This window comes from Lagopus leucura, unplaced genomic scaffold (assembly GCF_019238085.1).
Source record: "Lagopus leucura isolate 7727_CA_CO unplaced genomic scaffold, USGS_WTPT01 Super-Scaffold_100008, whole genome shotgun sequence".
NCBI lineage: Eukaryota > Metazoa > Chordata > Aves > Galliformes > Phasianidae > Lagopus > Lagopus leucura.
The window spans coordinates 24,434,999-24,454,108 of record NW_024962265.1 but is presented as its reverse complement, the minus strand read 5'-3'; the positions used below and the strand labels follow the sequence as shown (position 1 = coordinate 24,454,108).

General features: G+C 36.6%; 1 protein-coding gene across 2 annotated transcripts in view; it reads left to right on the top strand.

Moving 5' to 3' along the window:
• MDFIC (MyoD family inhibitor domain containing) overlaps positions 1-17,731 on the top strand; it is a 49,140-nt gene extending 31,409 nt beyond the window's left edge. Inside the window, exons 4-6 of one of the 2 annotated variants that reach the window (XM_042872763.1) lie at positions 2,129-2,176; positions 2,297-2,398; positions 14,204-17,731. In XM_042872763.1, coding sequence (XP_042728697.1) covers positions 2,129-2,176; positions 2,297-2,398; positions 14,204-14,451 — 398 coding nt within the window. In that variant the 3' untranslated portion in view covers positions 14,452-17,731. Of the gene's footprint in view, positions 1-2,128; positions 2,399-14,203 lie in introns of both variants that reach the window. The other variant, XM_042872762.1, reaches the window with a different exon arrangement.
• The last annotated feature ends 1,379 nt before the right edge of the window (positions 17,732-19,110 follow it).

Below are 19,110 nucleotides of genomic sequence, written 5' to 3'. Positions count from 1 at the left end.
TGTGTGCAGAGTTGAAAAGTCCCTGGGAGTATTCAAGAAATGTGTGGATGTAGTACTTAGGGACATGGTTAGTGGGCATGATGGTGATGGGTTGGTGATTGGACTAAATGATCTTAGAGGTTTTTCCAACCATGATTCTATGATTCTATGCACTGATGCAAAGATATTTTCAGTGAAAGGAACAGCTGCTTCAGTATTGCCATTGAAAATATTTTGGGACAAGTTCTAGTGCTCCTTGATAGCTTTGTGCTGCCGCTCTGGAGCAGTTACTGCTGGCAATGGAAAGGAGTCACCTTTGTCCCTGCTACATCTTTGGGGAGACTAATAATATACATGTCTACCCCAGCACTTCCTTTCTTTCCTGTAACATACAATTCTCACTTCTGTAAAGTAAGAGTACTGTTAGGGTTGCCTTGTCCTAGTCTGAAGTTGTCAGTGTGGATTGTCTTCTTAAAATTGGGCATGTTGTAGCTAAAAATATCCAACAAAAATATCCAATGGAAAGTAAAAAATCAACCAGTTTTTTTTTTTTCTTCAAAATTTGAACTATTCTAAAAATATCTCTGCCTATGAGTGTGACCAAGACTTAGATTAAGACTTGTCTAAAGTTTAATCTGGTGAGTTGGTAATCATTTGAGGGAGCAATGTGACGATGGTATCGATGTCCTTGATAAAAGTCCTTGAAACTTCGTTGGGCCTGTTTAGAACTCAGAGTTCTTTTAAAGACTTTGTTGCTGTGCGTGTCCTTGTAGTATTTGTCTAAGTTTAGTCATATCAATCTGATCAATGAAGCTGTTTCTTTTAAAGGAAGTTAACTATAATTATCTACACATTTATATCTTATATGTAATCTACAAACAAAGCTACAATGTGAAATCATCAGAAAATTTATGTGAATCATTTGAAAAGAAAACAAACTGCAGTTCTGAGCACTGTTTTCCTTTACTATTGATTTTGTTTAATCTTGCTGCATTCAGAAGAATATGGGCTTTTTCTTCTGCATAAAATCTGAAAATGGTTGAAGATAGGCCTGCTTGAAAACCACTTTATGTCCAAGCATGATAAAGTAGTATTTTGATTAGGAGAGGTGATTGGGCTGATGCTTTTTGATTATGAAATCTTGTTGTGTTACTATCTGTATAGTTTAATTAGTTTTAGAAGCAAATTGGCTTTTTTAAATAAAAATCCTTAATTGGAAACTAGTGTTTTTATTACAAAGATTCACATTAAAAACTTATCTTCTCTTTTCTTTAGATATATACACTTTAAATACATGAAGTATTTCCCATATTATTAAAAATAGACTCCTTTATGATACTGTAGCTTAACAAGGAAAGGAACGATCAAGTTTCATGACCTCTCATTAGAATGATTTTATAACACATTCTCTTGGAGTCCTAACCAGGACGTTGCAGATTTCTACCTTGACAGATTTTGTATTTTTTTGTCTGACCATTTCATTTTGCTGTCATTAAAACCCTAATATGTCCATTATGGCCGTTTGTAACTTCATGATTGTGAAATACAGCGGGGGACTCTAGCCTGCCATGGCTTTGTGCTGTGTTCCCCCCACTTCCTGACAATTTTGAGTGTTTTTGTTCTTTCCAGCAATCCACGAGCTTAGTTTCTAACTAGTATTAATTACTTGAATATTCTTATTCATATCTAATATGCTGGTCTCTTGTGGCTGTCTTTGGGGGTGGCCTTCCCTTGTCGCTCTGGTAATTTTCTAGAGACTGGCAGGTTGCCCAGCCAGAAGTTTCACTTCTGTTACTGCAGACTCTACCTTCTCTTCCATACTTTTTTTTTTTCTTTTAATTTCTGTTTCCCTAATTCTTCTTTGGGCTCCCTTTAACTCAGTTTTCATTCTTTTTTAATCCCACTCTGGGCTTTTTCCTTCTTCCCGTCGCTTGCCTTGTTCTCTCTGCCCGATTCACAGAGAACCAAATATAAGTGCAGTGCTGAGCTAGACCTCATCTAGACATGAGTGAGGCACTTCATAAATGTTTAATTATAATTAATGTTTCTTGTTTTGTCTGGGGATGTTAATTTTTGCCCAGTCTAGCCTAAAGTATTCAGTGTTCAATTTACAGTTTTAATTAACACTTTCTTTCTCTTTCATTTTAAGCACAACCTCAACGTTTGCCTCAGCCAAATACTTCAGCACTGGAAAGAGGTGAGGAAGAAAGTGGCAAAGTGCAAAATGGCCACGCAGGCTTGAGTAATGGAAGTGGAATGCACAACGGGGTCAAGCATGCATCTGCAGACAACAGAAAACTTTCATCTCCTGTTTCAGAAAAAATGCACAGGAAAATTCAGTCCACCTTGTCTGTCAACAGCAATGGCAGCAAGAAGAGTAAAATAAGCTCTGCGTTTTCTCAAAAGCCTTCACCTGAAGGTAAGCAGAAATTCTTATTAAAAAAAACAAATGGAATGAAGACTAGCCAAACCCTATTCTCACTAATAATTACACAATCAACTGAAAATAATTGAAGAGCATGACTCATGCTCCAGAAGCAAATAGAAATCATTATGATAAAAAGCAAGTTACTTCCCCAAAGGAAACTATTAAGTATTTGAAGGAAATTGAAGCAATGGGAGATTTGTTGCTTTCAAATATTATGCCAACATAGTCTGGTGATGTTTTCTTCTTTGTAGTTAGTATCATGAACTGACAGAAACTCCTGTCAACATCATCACAATTATATCAGGGAAAAGTTAAAGCAGTAGTTAAAAACACAGTAAATACTTACTTGCATTAATGGCAGGCTCCAGAAGAGTAGAATTTGCTTTTGAGAATGTTGTGTTAGTAGATATTCTGACTACCTGTGAGGTTTGAACATCATATAAAATTAAGACCTGTATTTGACAATGAATGTGTAAATAATTTGCATGAAGAAGCTTCATACTCCCAGTACACAGCTTAAATAAGCAAAAGTAAATAATTCTGCTTTACATTTTAGCTCTGGGTGTGTTTTCACTGCTTGCAATTACTCTAATGGTTCCAGTGTTCCTGAGCCTTTCCTCAATCCATTGCTGTCCCATTAGCACTGATATACTCAGAGGGCTTTGCTTCTGCCCATTACAACAAGGGTGCAGAAGCTATATACATTTTATTTGTTTGATACAGGCTTTCAGAGTGCAGGCAGGATGCATAGATGTTACTAGTTAAAAAAAAAAAAAAGAGATGAGTAGAGACACAGATTTTCAGAGAAATGGGAGACTGTACTGTTCAGTGAAATGGGGAGGATTCATAGCCGGGATGAAAGCAAAAGGGATCAGAAGGACTGTATGTACTGGCCTGAGTGAATCCCACTGATTTCAGTGGAGTGACTTCTCTTGGCTTCCACTACTTCAATCAAACCTACTGAGTGAATCTATGTGATAATATCAAGTAGAGCAGCTTCACTTGTACTGTGCCATGGGCTGGTCCTCCTTGCTGTAGCCTATTTTCATATATATCTTCAAGAACTTAATGTTATTTTTCAGTTGGGTTTCCAGTCTTTTAAAATTTCTTTCCCAAATCATAACTTAATATATTCTTGTTGTCTCTTTCTATTCTGTGAAAACTGGTTCACCCTCCAGCATGATATTTTTTGTGTATATTGTTCCTTCATGCATTGCACAGAATATATGGAAATGCAGAGTAATCCTTACTATAACATTCAGTTTCTTGGCTTATGTAATATCTAAGATTGATTATATTCAGAAGTATACATATAATCTTGCAATGTTTTAATTTTCTTTGTTGTAAGGTAGACATGCGTTCTGAGTAGCTTGATGCACCTTGCAAATGTCTGTTGCTCTAAGTTTTCTGTTCATCAACACAAGTGAAACATTAGTTGTATTGTGCAGTGGTTAAGGTGTATCCAGAGTACACAGATATGCCAAAAAAGGGAATAGTTGTTGGGGAAAAAAAAATTGTATTTTGCTTTTCAGTTATGTGCAGATGTGTTTTAAATTTGTGTCTACACAGTGCACATACGCAAGCCTTCTGACAGTTTCTTCAGTTTTTCAGTAATTTACCCTGTGACTCTGTGTGGAGGAACTGTAAGTAAGCTCTGAGTAATAGTCTCGATCAGTGACTCTGGCACTGGTCACTTGACATTTGAAAAATAATGCAAGGAACAAATCATAATGTTAAGAAAAATAATTTATCCATAATATTAAAAAAATGCTTATGAATTTAAGAAGTGTTAACTCCTTATGAATACTTCTGGAAATCTATACTATAATCTGTAAGTACAAAAAGTAGATATAATCAGGTTATTTGTTCAAAAGAACTTTATTGCATTTAAAACAGTAATACATATGCTAGATGAGTGCATATAACTATACAGTACTGGAAGAGTGCATTAACAAGTTCTAAAGATGGGGATTGCAAAGACACTCTTTCAAGATGGTCAGTTAATTGAAACATAACTTCTGCAATTTATTCATTCTGAATCTTTGTGGGTAGCATTATTTTTGTGAGCAGCTCTGCTTTCTGATCCAGTGACATGGATCTGTAGAAACTACTGAAAAGATTTACAGAAAGATTCAAAGGTTAAGAAACAATTTGAAAGCTTCTGTATTTTTCTTATCAGCTTGACTTTTCTTTAACTTGTGCCATACTAACTTCACAAGCCAAGTGAAGTGTTGAAGAGCTGCTGGATTTGCATTTACTTGAAGGTGTATGTGCTTAGGCACATCTGTACAGTATAGCATCATAGCCTTTGTGTGATCTGGTATGCAATCTTATGCAGAAATAAATTATGTTAATAATGTCATCAGAAATTAACTTAGCCGTATCAACTTACCAGTGTATCCAGACAATTTTGGTAGAAAGAAATACAAGTAAACGTGTATGTTCTAATTCACTTTAATTAAAAAATGCGATTCCTTGTTTGACTTTGGAATGTATAGATTTAATTTATATTTATTCTTCTCTTTGCTTCACATCACTTTGCTCCTCTGTGCTCTGCTTTGCTTCACTTCACTCTACCCATTTTTTCTTTTAAACACATTCCATGTGTTTTTACTTCACCTACCCAGCCCAGAGGATATCTTGAGTCGTCTGCACTATTGCCAATCAGGAAGATAACTGGTTTTGTTAAGTAAATAAAAGTGGCCAGATTAAAATTCAGTATATAGTGCTACTCCCCACAAAATACCCCTATCATAATTAACAGCTTATTAATTGTTCCATCTGCAAGTTTCACTTGTACTGAACATTACATCTAGTGAGTTGTATTGGAAGTGCTTAAAATGTGAAAGACAACTTGCAATGGTACAGAAGCTTAATTCTGTCTTTTTAAATGAGGACATCATCTATGGAGTCAAGTCATCATACCAGGATATGCTGTTTAGAAATACTTTCACACACAGTGAGGCCTTAGGAGGATGTAAGAGTACTCAATAGCTGAGCTCTTCCTCTGCGTCTATTACTAGTCCATATCATCCCTGAAGAAATAGGGTTGTAGTTATATAGGGTTATATTTATATAGGGTTAGGATGACTTACACTACCAAAAAAAAAACACCCCAAAACCCCACAACAAAGGAATTATGAAACAGAAGGAGTTTCTTAAAAAAACCCAAAACATTTCTGAGCACTTTCAGTTCTAGCAATTTTTCGAAGGGACTGGATAGATTTTGCTGCATGTTGGGAATGAAAGTTGTTTGTTTGTTTGTTTTTAATTCAAAGAAGTATTAATAATATTTAAAATGATCTGTGTTGGAGGTGTTGCAGTTCTTCCAATGCTGTGTTCTGCAGACCACTGGCAAAGTGCATTGTCACTCTTGTGGCTATTACGCATAGCACAGAGGAACCTTGGAGAACTGAAAAAAAAATTGAAAAGGAGTTTAAAAAAAGTCTAGCTGCTGTATTTAGAAGCCTGTGTTTATCTGTAGAAAAGGGGAGAAGAAACTCTTTTCTGCCCAAAGCAACTTAAAGAGGGAAAGAAGTCTAAAGGAGACAGCAGTGAGGCAGCTGTACGATAAATCTAGGTGTTAGGAAATGAAGAGAGCATTAATAACTGAGTACATACACATGTATCAGAATGATGAAAGGTAAATAATAATGACATATTTAGGGTTGCAGAAGGAAAGAGAAGAAGCATGTGGGAGGGGTGGAAGAAGAACTTACTGTGATGGAAAGGAGCAATAAAATGAGTTAGACACAAGTTATTTTGTTAAATAAAAAACATGCTTTTCTACAAGAAACATATGAAGCTTCATGATATTTTTTTTATTTTTATTTTTTGAGAAAGCAATTATTGATAAAAAAAGTAAATGATGGACAGAGGGAATACTGGTTTTGAAATTGATCTCTTGCTTGTGGTCAGGTTGCTGTGACCACACAAGTCCACAAGTCACTGCATTTCTTAGGGCAGTTACCACAATTGTAACAGCTTGTCAGAATCTGAGTTTAGGGTGACACTCCTCATAGTCAGGGTCGAGGTCATACACAGTTACTGTGCTCATGTGGAAAGGCAGCTTGTTAAACTAGGATGAGCAGATTGTGAACCTGATTGCTTTATATGCAGTAGATTTTGCTTTCTTTCTTCCCAAGCCACCTAAACCAGGAATGCAGGAAAAGGCATCTTCTTTCCAAGTTCTGTTTTTTTTTTAAAATAAAGATAGGTTATAGGAAGTGAGATAAGCCTGGTTGCTGGAGTCAGACGAATAAAGAAAAGTCTTCTGGATTGTATATCCTGTGTATCCTGCATTAGAGATGCAGCAATCTCACCCAATATGTGTGTTTTTTTTTTCTTAAAATTAGAAGTTGAAAATTCAGCACTTCAGGATGCATTTGAATGTAACAGTTTTTTCTTCAATTTAGTATCAACTTCATCATCTGCTTTAGATTTGGATGTGATGGGCCCTATTTGACTTGTGTTGCTGTCTACATTAATTAGAATATCCAATGTGATACTGATGTCTTAACTGAAAACAAAACAAATCCAACGAACAGTCTTATAGCGGCGGTCTTAAGAACCAATATGTGCATATACAAAGAAAGTAGTGAGTAGTTGTCTTAGCAGGATAACAGACCTCTATTTGAAGTAGTGGATCTTGTTTTGGTTTGTATAACTTTATATAAACTGGCATAGTTTTCAGTCAACTTCCCTTTCCTTTTGGGCGTATGATTTTGAAGAGGATTTTTTGTCTCTCAAACGCAGTAGTTTTTTGGTTTTTTTTTTAGAAATACTGTTCTGTCTCTAGATTGGTATCACAGATATCCTAATATTGCAGAAATATCTACTAGCAATTAAAGTCCCTCCTTTCCTCTTTATTTTCCTTCGTCTCTTTCCCTTTCTCTCTTTTCATTTCTCTTTTTCTTATATACACTTCTGAAATCCATACCACCAGCATTTAGGCAGCTACTTAATTAAATATCTTTCTAACCTCTTTACTTGTGCCAAAAGTTCTAATGTTATCTTTTGGAACTTGATTTAATCTGGAGGTCTGCCTGAGTACTTCATTATTTCTAACAGTATTTTTGTTAGACAACGTTGTAGCAGAAGGCAGTTGTCAGTCAGTGTGCAAATAACATCATATGATCAAAACATAATTTTTAAGAAGGCATTTTGAAAAGTGATGTATTTTAAGTGTGGTTATATTTTGTTTGCATAGAAATCTTGGCAGGTGATTTACACATTGTGTTAAATGAGCAAGTGGAACACAGGGCCTGTAATGAAGAAAGGTCTTTCCACAGCATCTGTTTTATAAGGTCACAGTCCAGCTGGCATCTGACTAGTCTCAGTATTTGCCATGATGAGCAATGGGAATGAAAGTTGCAGATTCAAAGGAAGCCTTAGGTATTGGAAATTTGCATGTTTCATAGTATGTTTACCAGCTGGATCATTTTTCTTCTGAGGTTATGGCTATATTAAGAGTTTAAAATATAGGCTTTGATGAAAGTTTCCATGTGTGTTGTAAATGTAATTTAACCATTCAAGCAGTATTTTAATTTTCTTGATCAAGAGAGATGATCATTTTATATTTTAAAATGCTGAAATATCACCTATCATAATGTGTAACTTTCTTGTCCCCCATATAAATGTGGCTCTGTTATCTAGGGATAGCTATATTCCACATGACATGTTGGTTTGTTCTCTCTAGATTTCTTATTTTCATGTCACAGTTTTGCCAGGTGTAGTGAATTTTCTAAAAGGGGATGGGTAGCAGAAGCTGCACAGAATCTGCATACATTATGGCCACAGTGTTGCTCGTGCACACACGCAGCCACTCTTAAGCTGACATCCCAGTGTGGGTATCACATACCCCCTGCAAACCTGGGCTGGGGGTGCTTCTCCATGGCTCACTCCTGTTGGTAGGTGAGTGCTGTGCCGCTCTGGTCAGGGCTGTTATCCCTCGCAGTGGGCTATCCCTGCGTGTGGGTTATCCCAGCCTGTGCTGGCAGCAGGAAGCCCTCCGTGCCTGCTGGGGCTTCTGTTCAGGGCGCTGCAGGGGCTTGGCGCGATCCCCCACTGAGGTCCTCTTTGATTGTGGTTTTGTGCTTTTTTGATTCTTGCTGTGAGACAGCGGAGTGCCTGGAGATTTGTTTTGAGTTGTCTGAACTCGGATTAGGATATAGATGGATATAGTTAGTAAAAAGCTGACCAAGGTCACCATTCTGTAAGTGAGCTTATTTACCATTGCAGAGGGGGAGACCTTTTATCGCGTGTGACCTGCTTGGAATGAAAGTGTATTGGGTCAGTTTGTGAGAGGTTAGTGTCAGACGTTACAAAAGCAGCACAGATCAGCCTGCCTCTGCATCTCTCTGTACTTTTTTCAGTTTAACTTCTGCAGATCTTATACAGTTTATGCACATCTCTTAAATCTCTTAAAATCTGTTTCTCAACTGGAACTGCACCATTTAATAAAAATGAAGATGAGAGGATAAAAAGGAAGTTGAAATATAAAAAAATGTATGTTTCAGTATTTAAAGTAAATTAGAGCAACGTGTACACAAATATCTTAAAAATAAATAATGTACATACTTGCACAAATGTTTGAAGACACGTACTTACAAAAATTAAAGTTGTTTTACTGTTAATATTTTCTTTTCCCTAACAGAGCGTGACTTTGTCAATGGAGTAAGATAAAATGTTGGGGTCTACGAGCTTTGAGTATCAGTGGATAAATATTTTTCACAGCCTCACAGAATCATAGAATAATTGCATTGTTTGCATCAAGAGAATTGTGACCAGCAGGTTGAGGGAGGTGGTTCTGCCCTTCTACTCTGCTCTCATGAAACCCCACCTGGAGCACTGCATTCAGTTCTGAGGCCCCTGACTTAAGAAGGACATAGAGCTATTTGAGTGTGTCCAGTGGGAGATCACAAAGATGATCAGAGGGCTGGAGCACCTCCCATGTGGGGTCAGGCTGACGGAGTTCGGGCTGTTCAGCCTGGAGGAAAGAAGGTTCTGGGGGGACTTTATAACCTTATAGCAGCCTTCCAGTACCTGAAGGAGGCGTACAGGAAAGCTGGGGAGAGCCTTCTTGTAAGGGCAGGTAGTAACAAAATGAGGGGAAATGGCTTTAAACTGAAAGATTTAGGCTAGATATTAGGAAGAAATTCTTTACTGTGAGGGTGGTGAGAAACTGGAACAGGTTGCCATTAGTGCCCTGAAGGCGTTCAAAGCCAGGCTGGACGGGGTTTTGAGCAGCCTGGTCTAGAGAGAGGTGTCCCTGCCTATAACTGGATTGGAGCTAGATGATCTTAGGGTCCCTTCCAATCCAAACTATTCTATGATCATAGGAGATCATCCAGACCCACACTTTGCTAAAGCAGGTTCCCTACAGTGTGTTGCACAGGAAAGTGTCCAGGTGGGTTTTGAATATTTACAGAGAAGTAAATTCCACAGCCGCTCTGGGCAGCATGTTCCAGTGCTCTGTCATCCTCACAGAAAATAAGCTTTTCCTCACGTTCACATAGAACTTCTTGTGTTCCAGTTTGTCACTGGGTACAACTGAAAAAAGCCTGACTGCCACCCTTCAGATATTTATAAACATTGGTCAGATCTCCCCTCAGCCTTCTCTTTTGGAGGATGAACAGCCCCAGATCTCTCAGCCTTTCTTCTCATAAGGAGGTGCTCCAGGCCCCTGAGCATCTTTATGGTCCTTCAGTTGACTCCCTGTAAAAGTTCCTGTCTTTTTTAACCTGGTGAGCCCTGACTTGAACAGTGTTCCAGATGTGGTCTCACCAGGGCAGAGTAAAGGGGGAGGATCACCTCCCTTGACCTGCTGTCCACATTTTTTGTAATGCACTCCAAGATACCATTGGTCTTCTTGGCCACAAGGGCACACTGCTGGCTTAAGGTCAGATTTTAATATGCTAGTGTAGCATATCTGAGATATGTGCATCCCGATTAAAGTATTATTTGTAACATAAATGCTCTTGTGCTCCAGCACAAAGTAGCTGGAATTGCATCCATGATCTAAGCTTGACTGAGTTTGTTGAGATTCTGTTTGCCTTGGCATTGTTTAAAGTTCCCTAACAAATCTGTCACTTTTGGAGATGTGCCAAAGAACTAAGGAAACAGCTTTACTTACATCTGTGTATAAAAATGCCTCATGGAATGACTCTTTTAATTTGGGTCTTACTTTCATCCAATTCAAAATGAAAGGATAACTCTGAATGAACTTGCATATCTGAAAGTGGATCTGCTTTTTTCTCTTTACTGTGGATTGGTCTAGTGAGAGATACTCTCTCAGCTGAGAGACCAAGCCTAACATAATTTATGCCATTCAGCAGAGCCTTTGGAGCTTGAGTGTTAGTCAACAAATGTGATAGTGTTGTGATGAAATCATAAATGCATTTGATAAAAGAGCAAGGGCAGACATATCCTTTTTCTGTTTTAATGTGCAAAATATACATCTGTGTAGTGTTTAACACCCCACATCCATATTTTTGTGTAGCATTCATCTGTAGTGCAGTACTTCAGTGTTAATTAGAGAAAAGTGTGATAGAAGAATTGAAAAGCAAAGGAAATTTGAGATTGTTACAGTTTAGTTTGTAAGTCATGAGGAAAGTCTTATCTTAATTAATGGATTTATATAATGAGAAATAGGCTAAATTCTCTCTCTTTGAAAGTATTTAGGTGAAAACTTAAATTTCAAAAAACTTGTAAGTTAGCTGTTCAGCAGTTGTGCTATATCATCAACAGCAGGGCACATGGAGTCTGGTCCTTGATAAAAGGGCACCCCTGATTCTTATTTGCATGACTATACCTAATGGAAAAAGAAGAATGGAAACAAGTCTGGTTCCTAAAAATAAAAAATAAAAAATAAAAAAGTTAACCTTTCAAATTAACGTAGATATTGCATCATGACTGATACTGCTTTATCATTTCTTGAACAGAAAAGACTAAAATATGTTCAGAGTTTCTGGAAAATGTGTTACTAGTCTTTAAGAGCATCAAATTTACTTTTTTACATTTTATTTCCCAGCTATAATAAATGAAGTTTAATTCCAGTTTGAATGAAGTGTTCCACTTCACTCATCTGCAGAAACTGTTAGGATTTTATGTAGTAAGGTCAAAGAATGGCAGTTAAGTACAGTCTTAATGTGTTAAAATAGTTGGTCATGGAAGCAGGGAAGAATTACCAGCTTGTGCAAGCATTGAAGTACATTTTAGTTGTCTCCAAGGTGGTACTGATATCACTGTCATTATCTCTGTGGGAGTGAGTGTGTTATAGTATCTTCTTCATGGCCATGTCTCTTTTGCTGTGGCACACCACTACAGCAACCAAAGAAAGCATTTTAAACCATGTGGGTTCTTAGGAGCTGACAGTTTGGAGTACTGCAAAAGAGGGTACTGTAGAAGGATGTGTGAGTTTTATGTAATATGTTAGGAAACCTTAAGGCCTCATATTACTGCTGCTGAAAAACCAGCCTGATATCTTTTCATCTTGCTAGTATTATATCAGTAGATGAGAAGCTAAGATGTAGTTTTAATGCATGGAAGAAATTCTTCCGATCATCTACCCAGAAAGAAAGGTATTGCAGATGTATAGAGTTTCGATTCTGAATTTAGCTGGTTAGTTAGGGTGAGGTAAGAACATGCTTTGTCATGTGCTTACTAATAGCTAACATGGTTAGCTATTAAAAGCCAATATATGAAGAATATAAAAGCATGATTATTTCAATTTTGTCATTGAAATGTGGATCAAATTTTATTTTCACTGTACAAATGAAGACTGAGGAGATCAACAAAAGGTATCTTCATGTTAATAAATGCTTATGCACTTCAAGTAAAATAGTTAGGTAAAGATGAGTTTTACAGTCCTGGCACTGGGAAATAAAAAAGTAAGAAAATACTCTTACAGTGTTTCAGTCAGTAAAGAAAAAATGACTTACAGAGATTGCATCGTGGCACTAAAGACATTTGTGTCTGTTGCTATTTTGGAATTATCATCATTTAAATCAGCATGGCTTCTCCTTGTCAGTACTGACTTAGTGTGAAGATTTTTTGTATTTCAGGGAAAATATATTTTAGGTCCACCATGTGCTTTTGTTTTAACTTACGGATTGTTTCTCTTGTCCAGTAACAAATACCTGTGTTAGAATTTATGTAAAACTTCATTTCTCACCCTACAATTCTATATAGCCCTATGTGAAGCAGACATGATGACATTATCTATTTGAGCATCCTATTTTCAGTACTGATACTCAGAAAGTTTTATTGAGGAATTTTATTTAAAAATATATTTGCAGTTGAAAATTTGTTATATTAGCTTCTTGCAGCTGTGTTTTAAACACGCAAAACAGAAGATATCTCAGTTCCTCAAATATGAAGGCTTCTTAGATACAACTCTTGGCTTATTTATCTTTCTCCTTCACATTAAAAGAAAATCTGAAAGGAGATTGTACCTGAACAAATTTAACACCATCTCCATGACAACCAGCTAATTAATTGCTATTGGTATGGCTTTGGTCCTCTTCAGTGAACTGATACTCCCCAGCTTTTTTTCACGTATCTTCTGGGTTTTCTGTGAAGGTCATTTATTTAGTGACAGCATATACTTAGAAAAAGCAGCTTTTCAGTACAGGCAACAACTTTCTTTAAAAATAGATCAGTCTTTCCTGTGTTTTCCTCCCAGTTTTACTTCCTGCACAGTAACATGAGTTTTGTGGCAGGGTTCTTCTTGCTTTTCATTTCTTTTGATTGTTTGTGTTTATTATGTATATCATGACTGTGACAACACTGCAGTACAGGCATTCCCCAGCTTAGTTTATGTAAGACTGTAGTAATAAAGAGAAATTCATCTGCAGCATTGCGGTGGTAGCGTAGGCTAAGAGCTAAGGTAGTTCATTTCATTCTTGGGAAAGATCTTCTAAATGATGTTGAACTTTGAACTGCATTTCTGTACTTGTGCATGCTATTGTAAAGATAATTGTTCACTGCCTCTTACAATCTTCATTGATGGTACGTTTCTTATGGGAGGATATTCAACTGTTGGTTGAATGGTCTCACTTGAAGTGTTGTGGGCAACAGCTCAATATTCAGGTGGACACCAGTGATGAGTGATGTGCCTCAAGGAACAGTGTTGGGACCAGCACTGCTTAACATCTTTGTTGGTGACGTGAACAGTGAGGATTGAGTGTGCCCTCTGCAAGTTTGTGAATCACACCAAGCTGTGTGGTGCTGTCAACACAGCAGAGGGTAGGGGTACCATCCGTAGGGACTTTGACAGGCTCAAGAGGTAGGCTCATGTGAACAACATGCCATTTGACAAGGCAAAATAACAAGGTTCTGCAGCTGGGTTTGTGTTGGTCATGTCTAATTGATGTATGAATTGCTTGAAGCTGTTCTATAAATTTGTTTATTGGGTGCCAGATTTTTTGCTGACAGTTTGTGGAATATTTCTGCAGTTATCTCAGGTAACTTACTAATACTTGTGGGAGATGCATTTTGATATTCAGTTATTGTTATGAACTCTCTTGAAACAAAGTAAAACATTAAAAGGATTGACAAGAGACTTGTGTAGGAAAAGGAAACTTCCACCAAAACTGGTAGTGAATTGGAGATGTAAGGCTGCTTAAGTGACCTTGAAGATAGGGAACATGTTCTTTATGATACTCGATTATGTCTACTCTGAATCATTATCTTTCAACTACTTATCTGACATTGTGCATTTAAAATGACATATTAATGTTTTTTTTTGTTTTTCCTTTTTTCTTTAATATGTGATGTTCTACTGGACATGTGAAGATTGCTGTGTTCACTGTATCCTGGCTTGCTTGTTCTGTGAATTTCTCACCCTCTGTAACATTGTTCTGGGACAAGCATCCTGTGGCATCTGCACATCGGAGTCCTGCTGCTGTTGCTGTGGGGATGAGATGGGGGATGACTGTAACTGCCCGTGTGATATGGACTGTGGCATCATGGACGCATGTTGTGAATCTTCAGATTGCTTGGAGATCTGCATGGAATGCTGTGGGATCTGCTTCCCATCCTGAAATACTTTCTTTTCCTAGTTTTTTTCTCTTAAAAACTGGAGACAGCTTTTCTTTAAATACATTTGAAGAGAGACAAGGTAAGATTTTCACACAACCAACTGGTATTGCACTGCTCATTCCCGATACATAAATATATTTTTTAAGCAATCCTCAAGTCTGTATTCTAACACAAATTGTATAGTTTTGTATGTGAATCTCAAGCTACATTCCAGCTTTCTTTTGGCTTTGCAAAGGGAAGATTTTATTGAAACTGAACTATAGGCCTGCTGCTGCAGGTGATACATGAGGGCAAAGTTGCCATTTGAATTTCGTGACTGGTTTTGGTCAGAGAAGAGACTACAGGGCAAAGCCTTAAGTACTTGTCTTTACCTACTTTAATATTTAAATGCTCGAGTGGCTCCATACATAACATTCCTTTACAGGAATTCTTAAGTTCTTTTTTCAGTCTCCTTAGGGGTTGAAAACAACCTATAATTTTAATCTAAGTTAAATTCTTAGCACCAGTAATCTACTGTTGATTTTGCTACCGACATCACATTGACAGTGTTTCTTTTGTTTTGAATATTTCATTGGTTTGAGTGAGATTCTTCGTATTTTCCATTGTTGCTAATACCTGAAGATTTAGCAAACTAAAGTAAATGTAGGTTTTGCCATCTATTAGGATACCAGGATTTTGTTGCTGTCAGTCAAGACAGAAAAGAGAAATTATATTTTACTTCAGTACTAATATTACTTGAAATGCTTCTTTTTAGAAAGAGACTTCGGCAATTTCTGTAGACATTAAATATATCCTTACACTAACAAACTAATAGACTAATAAATCTTTAAAATTTGGCTATAAAAAGGAAATTATCAAAAGTTTACTCAAGAGTCAAAACATAAATGATCCTGTCAGTTTTTGTTGTTTCACAGATAGTGTTGCATTATTTAATATTTATTCACTGTGTAGGAAATGTCCATAGAGGATAGCACCATTGAAACACGGTGTAAAGACTAAATTAATACTGAATCAATCAAGGAATTCTGTTGTCATATGCAAAAAGCAAATACAGTATTCTTATACACGTTTTTAAGTGTTACTTAAAAATAAGCTGTGTAGAAAATTTATACTTTGGAAACATGTATCCTTTTCAAAAAAGAATAACATGATCTGAAATGTTTGATAAGTTGGGATTTGGTTGGCAATTTTTTATCTATTACACCGTTAAGGGCTTCTAGTTAATATCTGTTTTTGTCATTGAAACTGTGAAATGAATTTGGTCCAACACATAAAGAGGTTTACGAGATTCCCAGATTTAGGGAATAAAGGTACCCATTTTCTTTCCCATTTGCTACTTTCTCCCCTCTACATCTGTAAACTATTAACTTTTCTGCACAAACCACCTGTACATCTTGATTTCACATAGTGTAACTTTCCTATCTACACTCCAGATTTCCCATTTGTAGATTATTGTATGTAGTAAACTTGTTAAAAGGTCATCAATAGCCAATACCTTACTTCTGTTAAGTGAATTGACCATTAATGTCTCTTTCCACTGTAGTGGAATTCAGTTTATGTAAATGTGACAAACTAAGTATTGCAGGAATGTGAAGCTAAGTCAACAAATTGTCTAATATTAACCCAAGCTTCTCCCTGTGAACACTGACTAGTAGTGCTTACTACTGCAAGTTATCACTGAAGGTAAAATAGCCAAATCCTCAACTATAACAGGAAGCTGGGAGGTGCCTTAACATCTGCAGTATTGTGGCATATTCTGGTGCAATGCAGTTTTACTCAGAAGGTGTCTGATCTGTTTCTTGACTCATATTTTTTGGTTTTGTTTTATTTCCTCCTATATATTGGGCCAGATTCAGATCAGTGTTGCATTAACTAAGTACATTTCCATTAATGTCAGAATTTTCCATTGGTGTAGCTCCAGTTAGGGAGCACAAAGGTATTATGGTAATAGGCAGGCTAATAAGCAATCATATAGTTAAATTGATAAATTCCCCGAGCTCAGAATCAGGCCCATGGGGCTCAATTATGACTCCTAAAAGTCTGAACCACATTGGGAAGGGGGAAGAGGTGCATTGGTTGAGTGGCAGTGCCTGGAGGCATTTTGCCTTTGTAAGGCATAATGCCTCTGGGGAAACTGGGGGCATCACGGTGAGCACTGGGACTTGATGCACCTTGGAAAAAGTGTAGACAGTGCTTCACCCATCGGAGGCCTGTGGTTGACACAGTGGTGATGGGGACATGTTCTCTGGGGCTAGGTAGCAACACTAGCTGTCCTTCCTTGTGTCCTCATCACAGAGAGGTGAGTTATGGCTGTTTCTTGTCTGCTTGTGCTTCTGGAGGTGGGAAAAAGGACTTCCTGTCTCCTGTCCTGCTGGGATGTCTCTGCCTGAGCAGTTCCTGCTTCGTGTTTGGAAAACTGCACATTTGCTTTCAGTGAATACTGGATGTTAGTAAAAATTACTTTTACCACAGGTTAAGATAGTATGAAAATGTAAATGTCAATCCAGGGAGTCTTTTTTCTATGTAAAAATTCACACAGTTTACATAAGCCTTGTTTCTACTTACAGGAACTCAGATATTTTTTTCCTTCACTGAAATTATGAGATCCTAAGAAATGTATTTACCATTAAGAATTTATTTCCTGTTAAAATACAAATTCTAAATACGAGAGCTCTATTTATACGTACATGCATGTGTACAAACACTCCTACACATCTGTACACATACACACATATACAGATACATTACTTTTTTCCCACTTCCTTTGTGAAATACTAAGAACTGAAAATGCTGTGTTTGTTTACCCTTGTAGTGATTAGAACTATCAAAGTATTACAGACAATTTAAAAAATAAAACGTGAGAGTTGTTTGTCATTTAAATGTAATCTGCTACTATTTGTCATAGAGATATTAGCACTTTTGTAAAATGTATCTTCGTAGCAGAGAATATTAGTGCATAGTTTAAGGACTTTCTTTCTGTATTTATATTATTAAATTCTGTTTTATAATTTTCACTCCATAGGCAATCTTGTAAGCACCTTGTGTAATAAAAATAAGCAGAATTAGAAGGAGACAAATGTGAAAATATAGTTTAAGTAAAATTAAACCATCAGAACTTAACTGTGTGTTTTATAACAGTTCTTGTGAACCTGTACAGTGTTTCAGTATATAGCTCTGAAAACTGCCCCATTTGAAAAAATGGTAACTTGCTTTTTGTATTTTATATTAACTGGATGTGCTATTCTCAAACACTATTTTGAAATAAAGATCTTTATTTTGAAACTTTGGGATATCTTACTCTGTTGAGTTTTTATTGCGAGTAATAATTCAGTGTCTTATTTGTGCTTTTTCTGTTACAGCACTTATTGAAGGCTTTGGCCTTTGGCTGCTTTGCACAAAGTGGTTGAGCCAGTGTAGGTGAGCAGAATTGCAGGTGGATCTGTAACAGCTCAGATGCTCCTGGCATGACACTCCATCATACAGAACAGCAGTGGAACAGTTTATCATTAAGGGGCCAAATTCATGTCTTAGTGTAATTAATAAATGGAATTCCAGTCATTAATAAATTTGATCAAAATGAGAATTATTTAAATACAGCTGCTGCAACAGTATTTGGTTTTCTAAAAACAAGCTGAGTATTTGTTTGGTTCATAACATACTGTAAATAGATAATGATGATGAAATAGCCTCTGTGGGCTATGAAACTAAAGGTTTGTATGCAATACCACTACTTTAAATTGAAAATTTAAATTTTAAAAATTTAAATTTAAAAATCAGTTTGTTTAAACTTAGAGTAGACCATTTCATGTGTGATGGAAGCAGGTATTTCTTCATGTGGCTTAAACAGATGAGAACAGGTTTATGCTACTTTAAAACTGCAGAAACAGTACTAACTTGCACATTTTCCTGTATCTGTTTTAAGGTTATTGAATGTTCTACTGTGTCAGTGTGCATGTGGGTTTTCAGAATGTCTAAAATAAAAATACACCTCTTGGAGATGTTTTCACAAGTAGCATGAGACAGACATTCTGTGTACCATAAGTTCTTGGTAGTGAGATGATGCTGGAAACTTCTCATAGTAAATAATTGGACAAGTCGATGCACTTGAGACTTGCTGCAGTGTTCTAAGCAGTATCTATATAACATAATATTCCCCCCAGCTCCTCCCACAAAAAATAAAAAGGCTTTATGAAAAAGGATTGTGATCAGCAGCATAAGGGACCTTTTGGATTGAATAATTCTATTTCAGCTACTATGCTCATGCTAAGAACTTCATGTTGAGTATGGTGAATCCTTTGGTGTAGTCTCTGGATGAAAAGATTTTATCTATGGTTGTGTTGTTTTTTTTTTTATCTTAATGGTTGGAATAAATGATGTATATTCTTTGAGAACATTACCATTTATATTGCTGTATTTCTGCAGAAAAGCTTTTATCAGCAGCCTAGTAACCTTGTGCAAGAAGGAAAGATTAAGACTTAGACCCAGAATTAAATCAAAGATTTGAGAAATATGTCTGTTATCTTCTCTCTCTTGTTCTGTGTGTATACGTGTACACCACATGTTGAAGGACTTAATGTTGATAGTGACAACAAAAACTTTAGGCATTAATCTTACAGTATTGTTTTTAATCTCCTAAACCTTCTGTCAGTTGTTTTCACTTA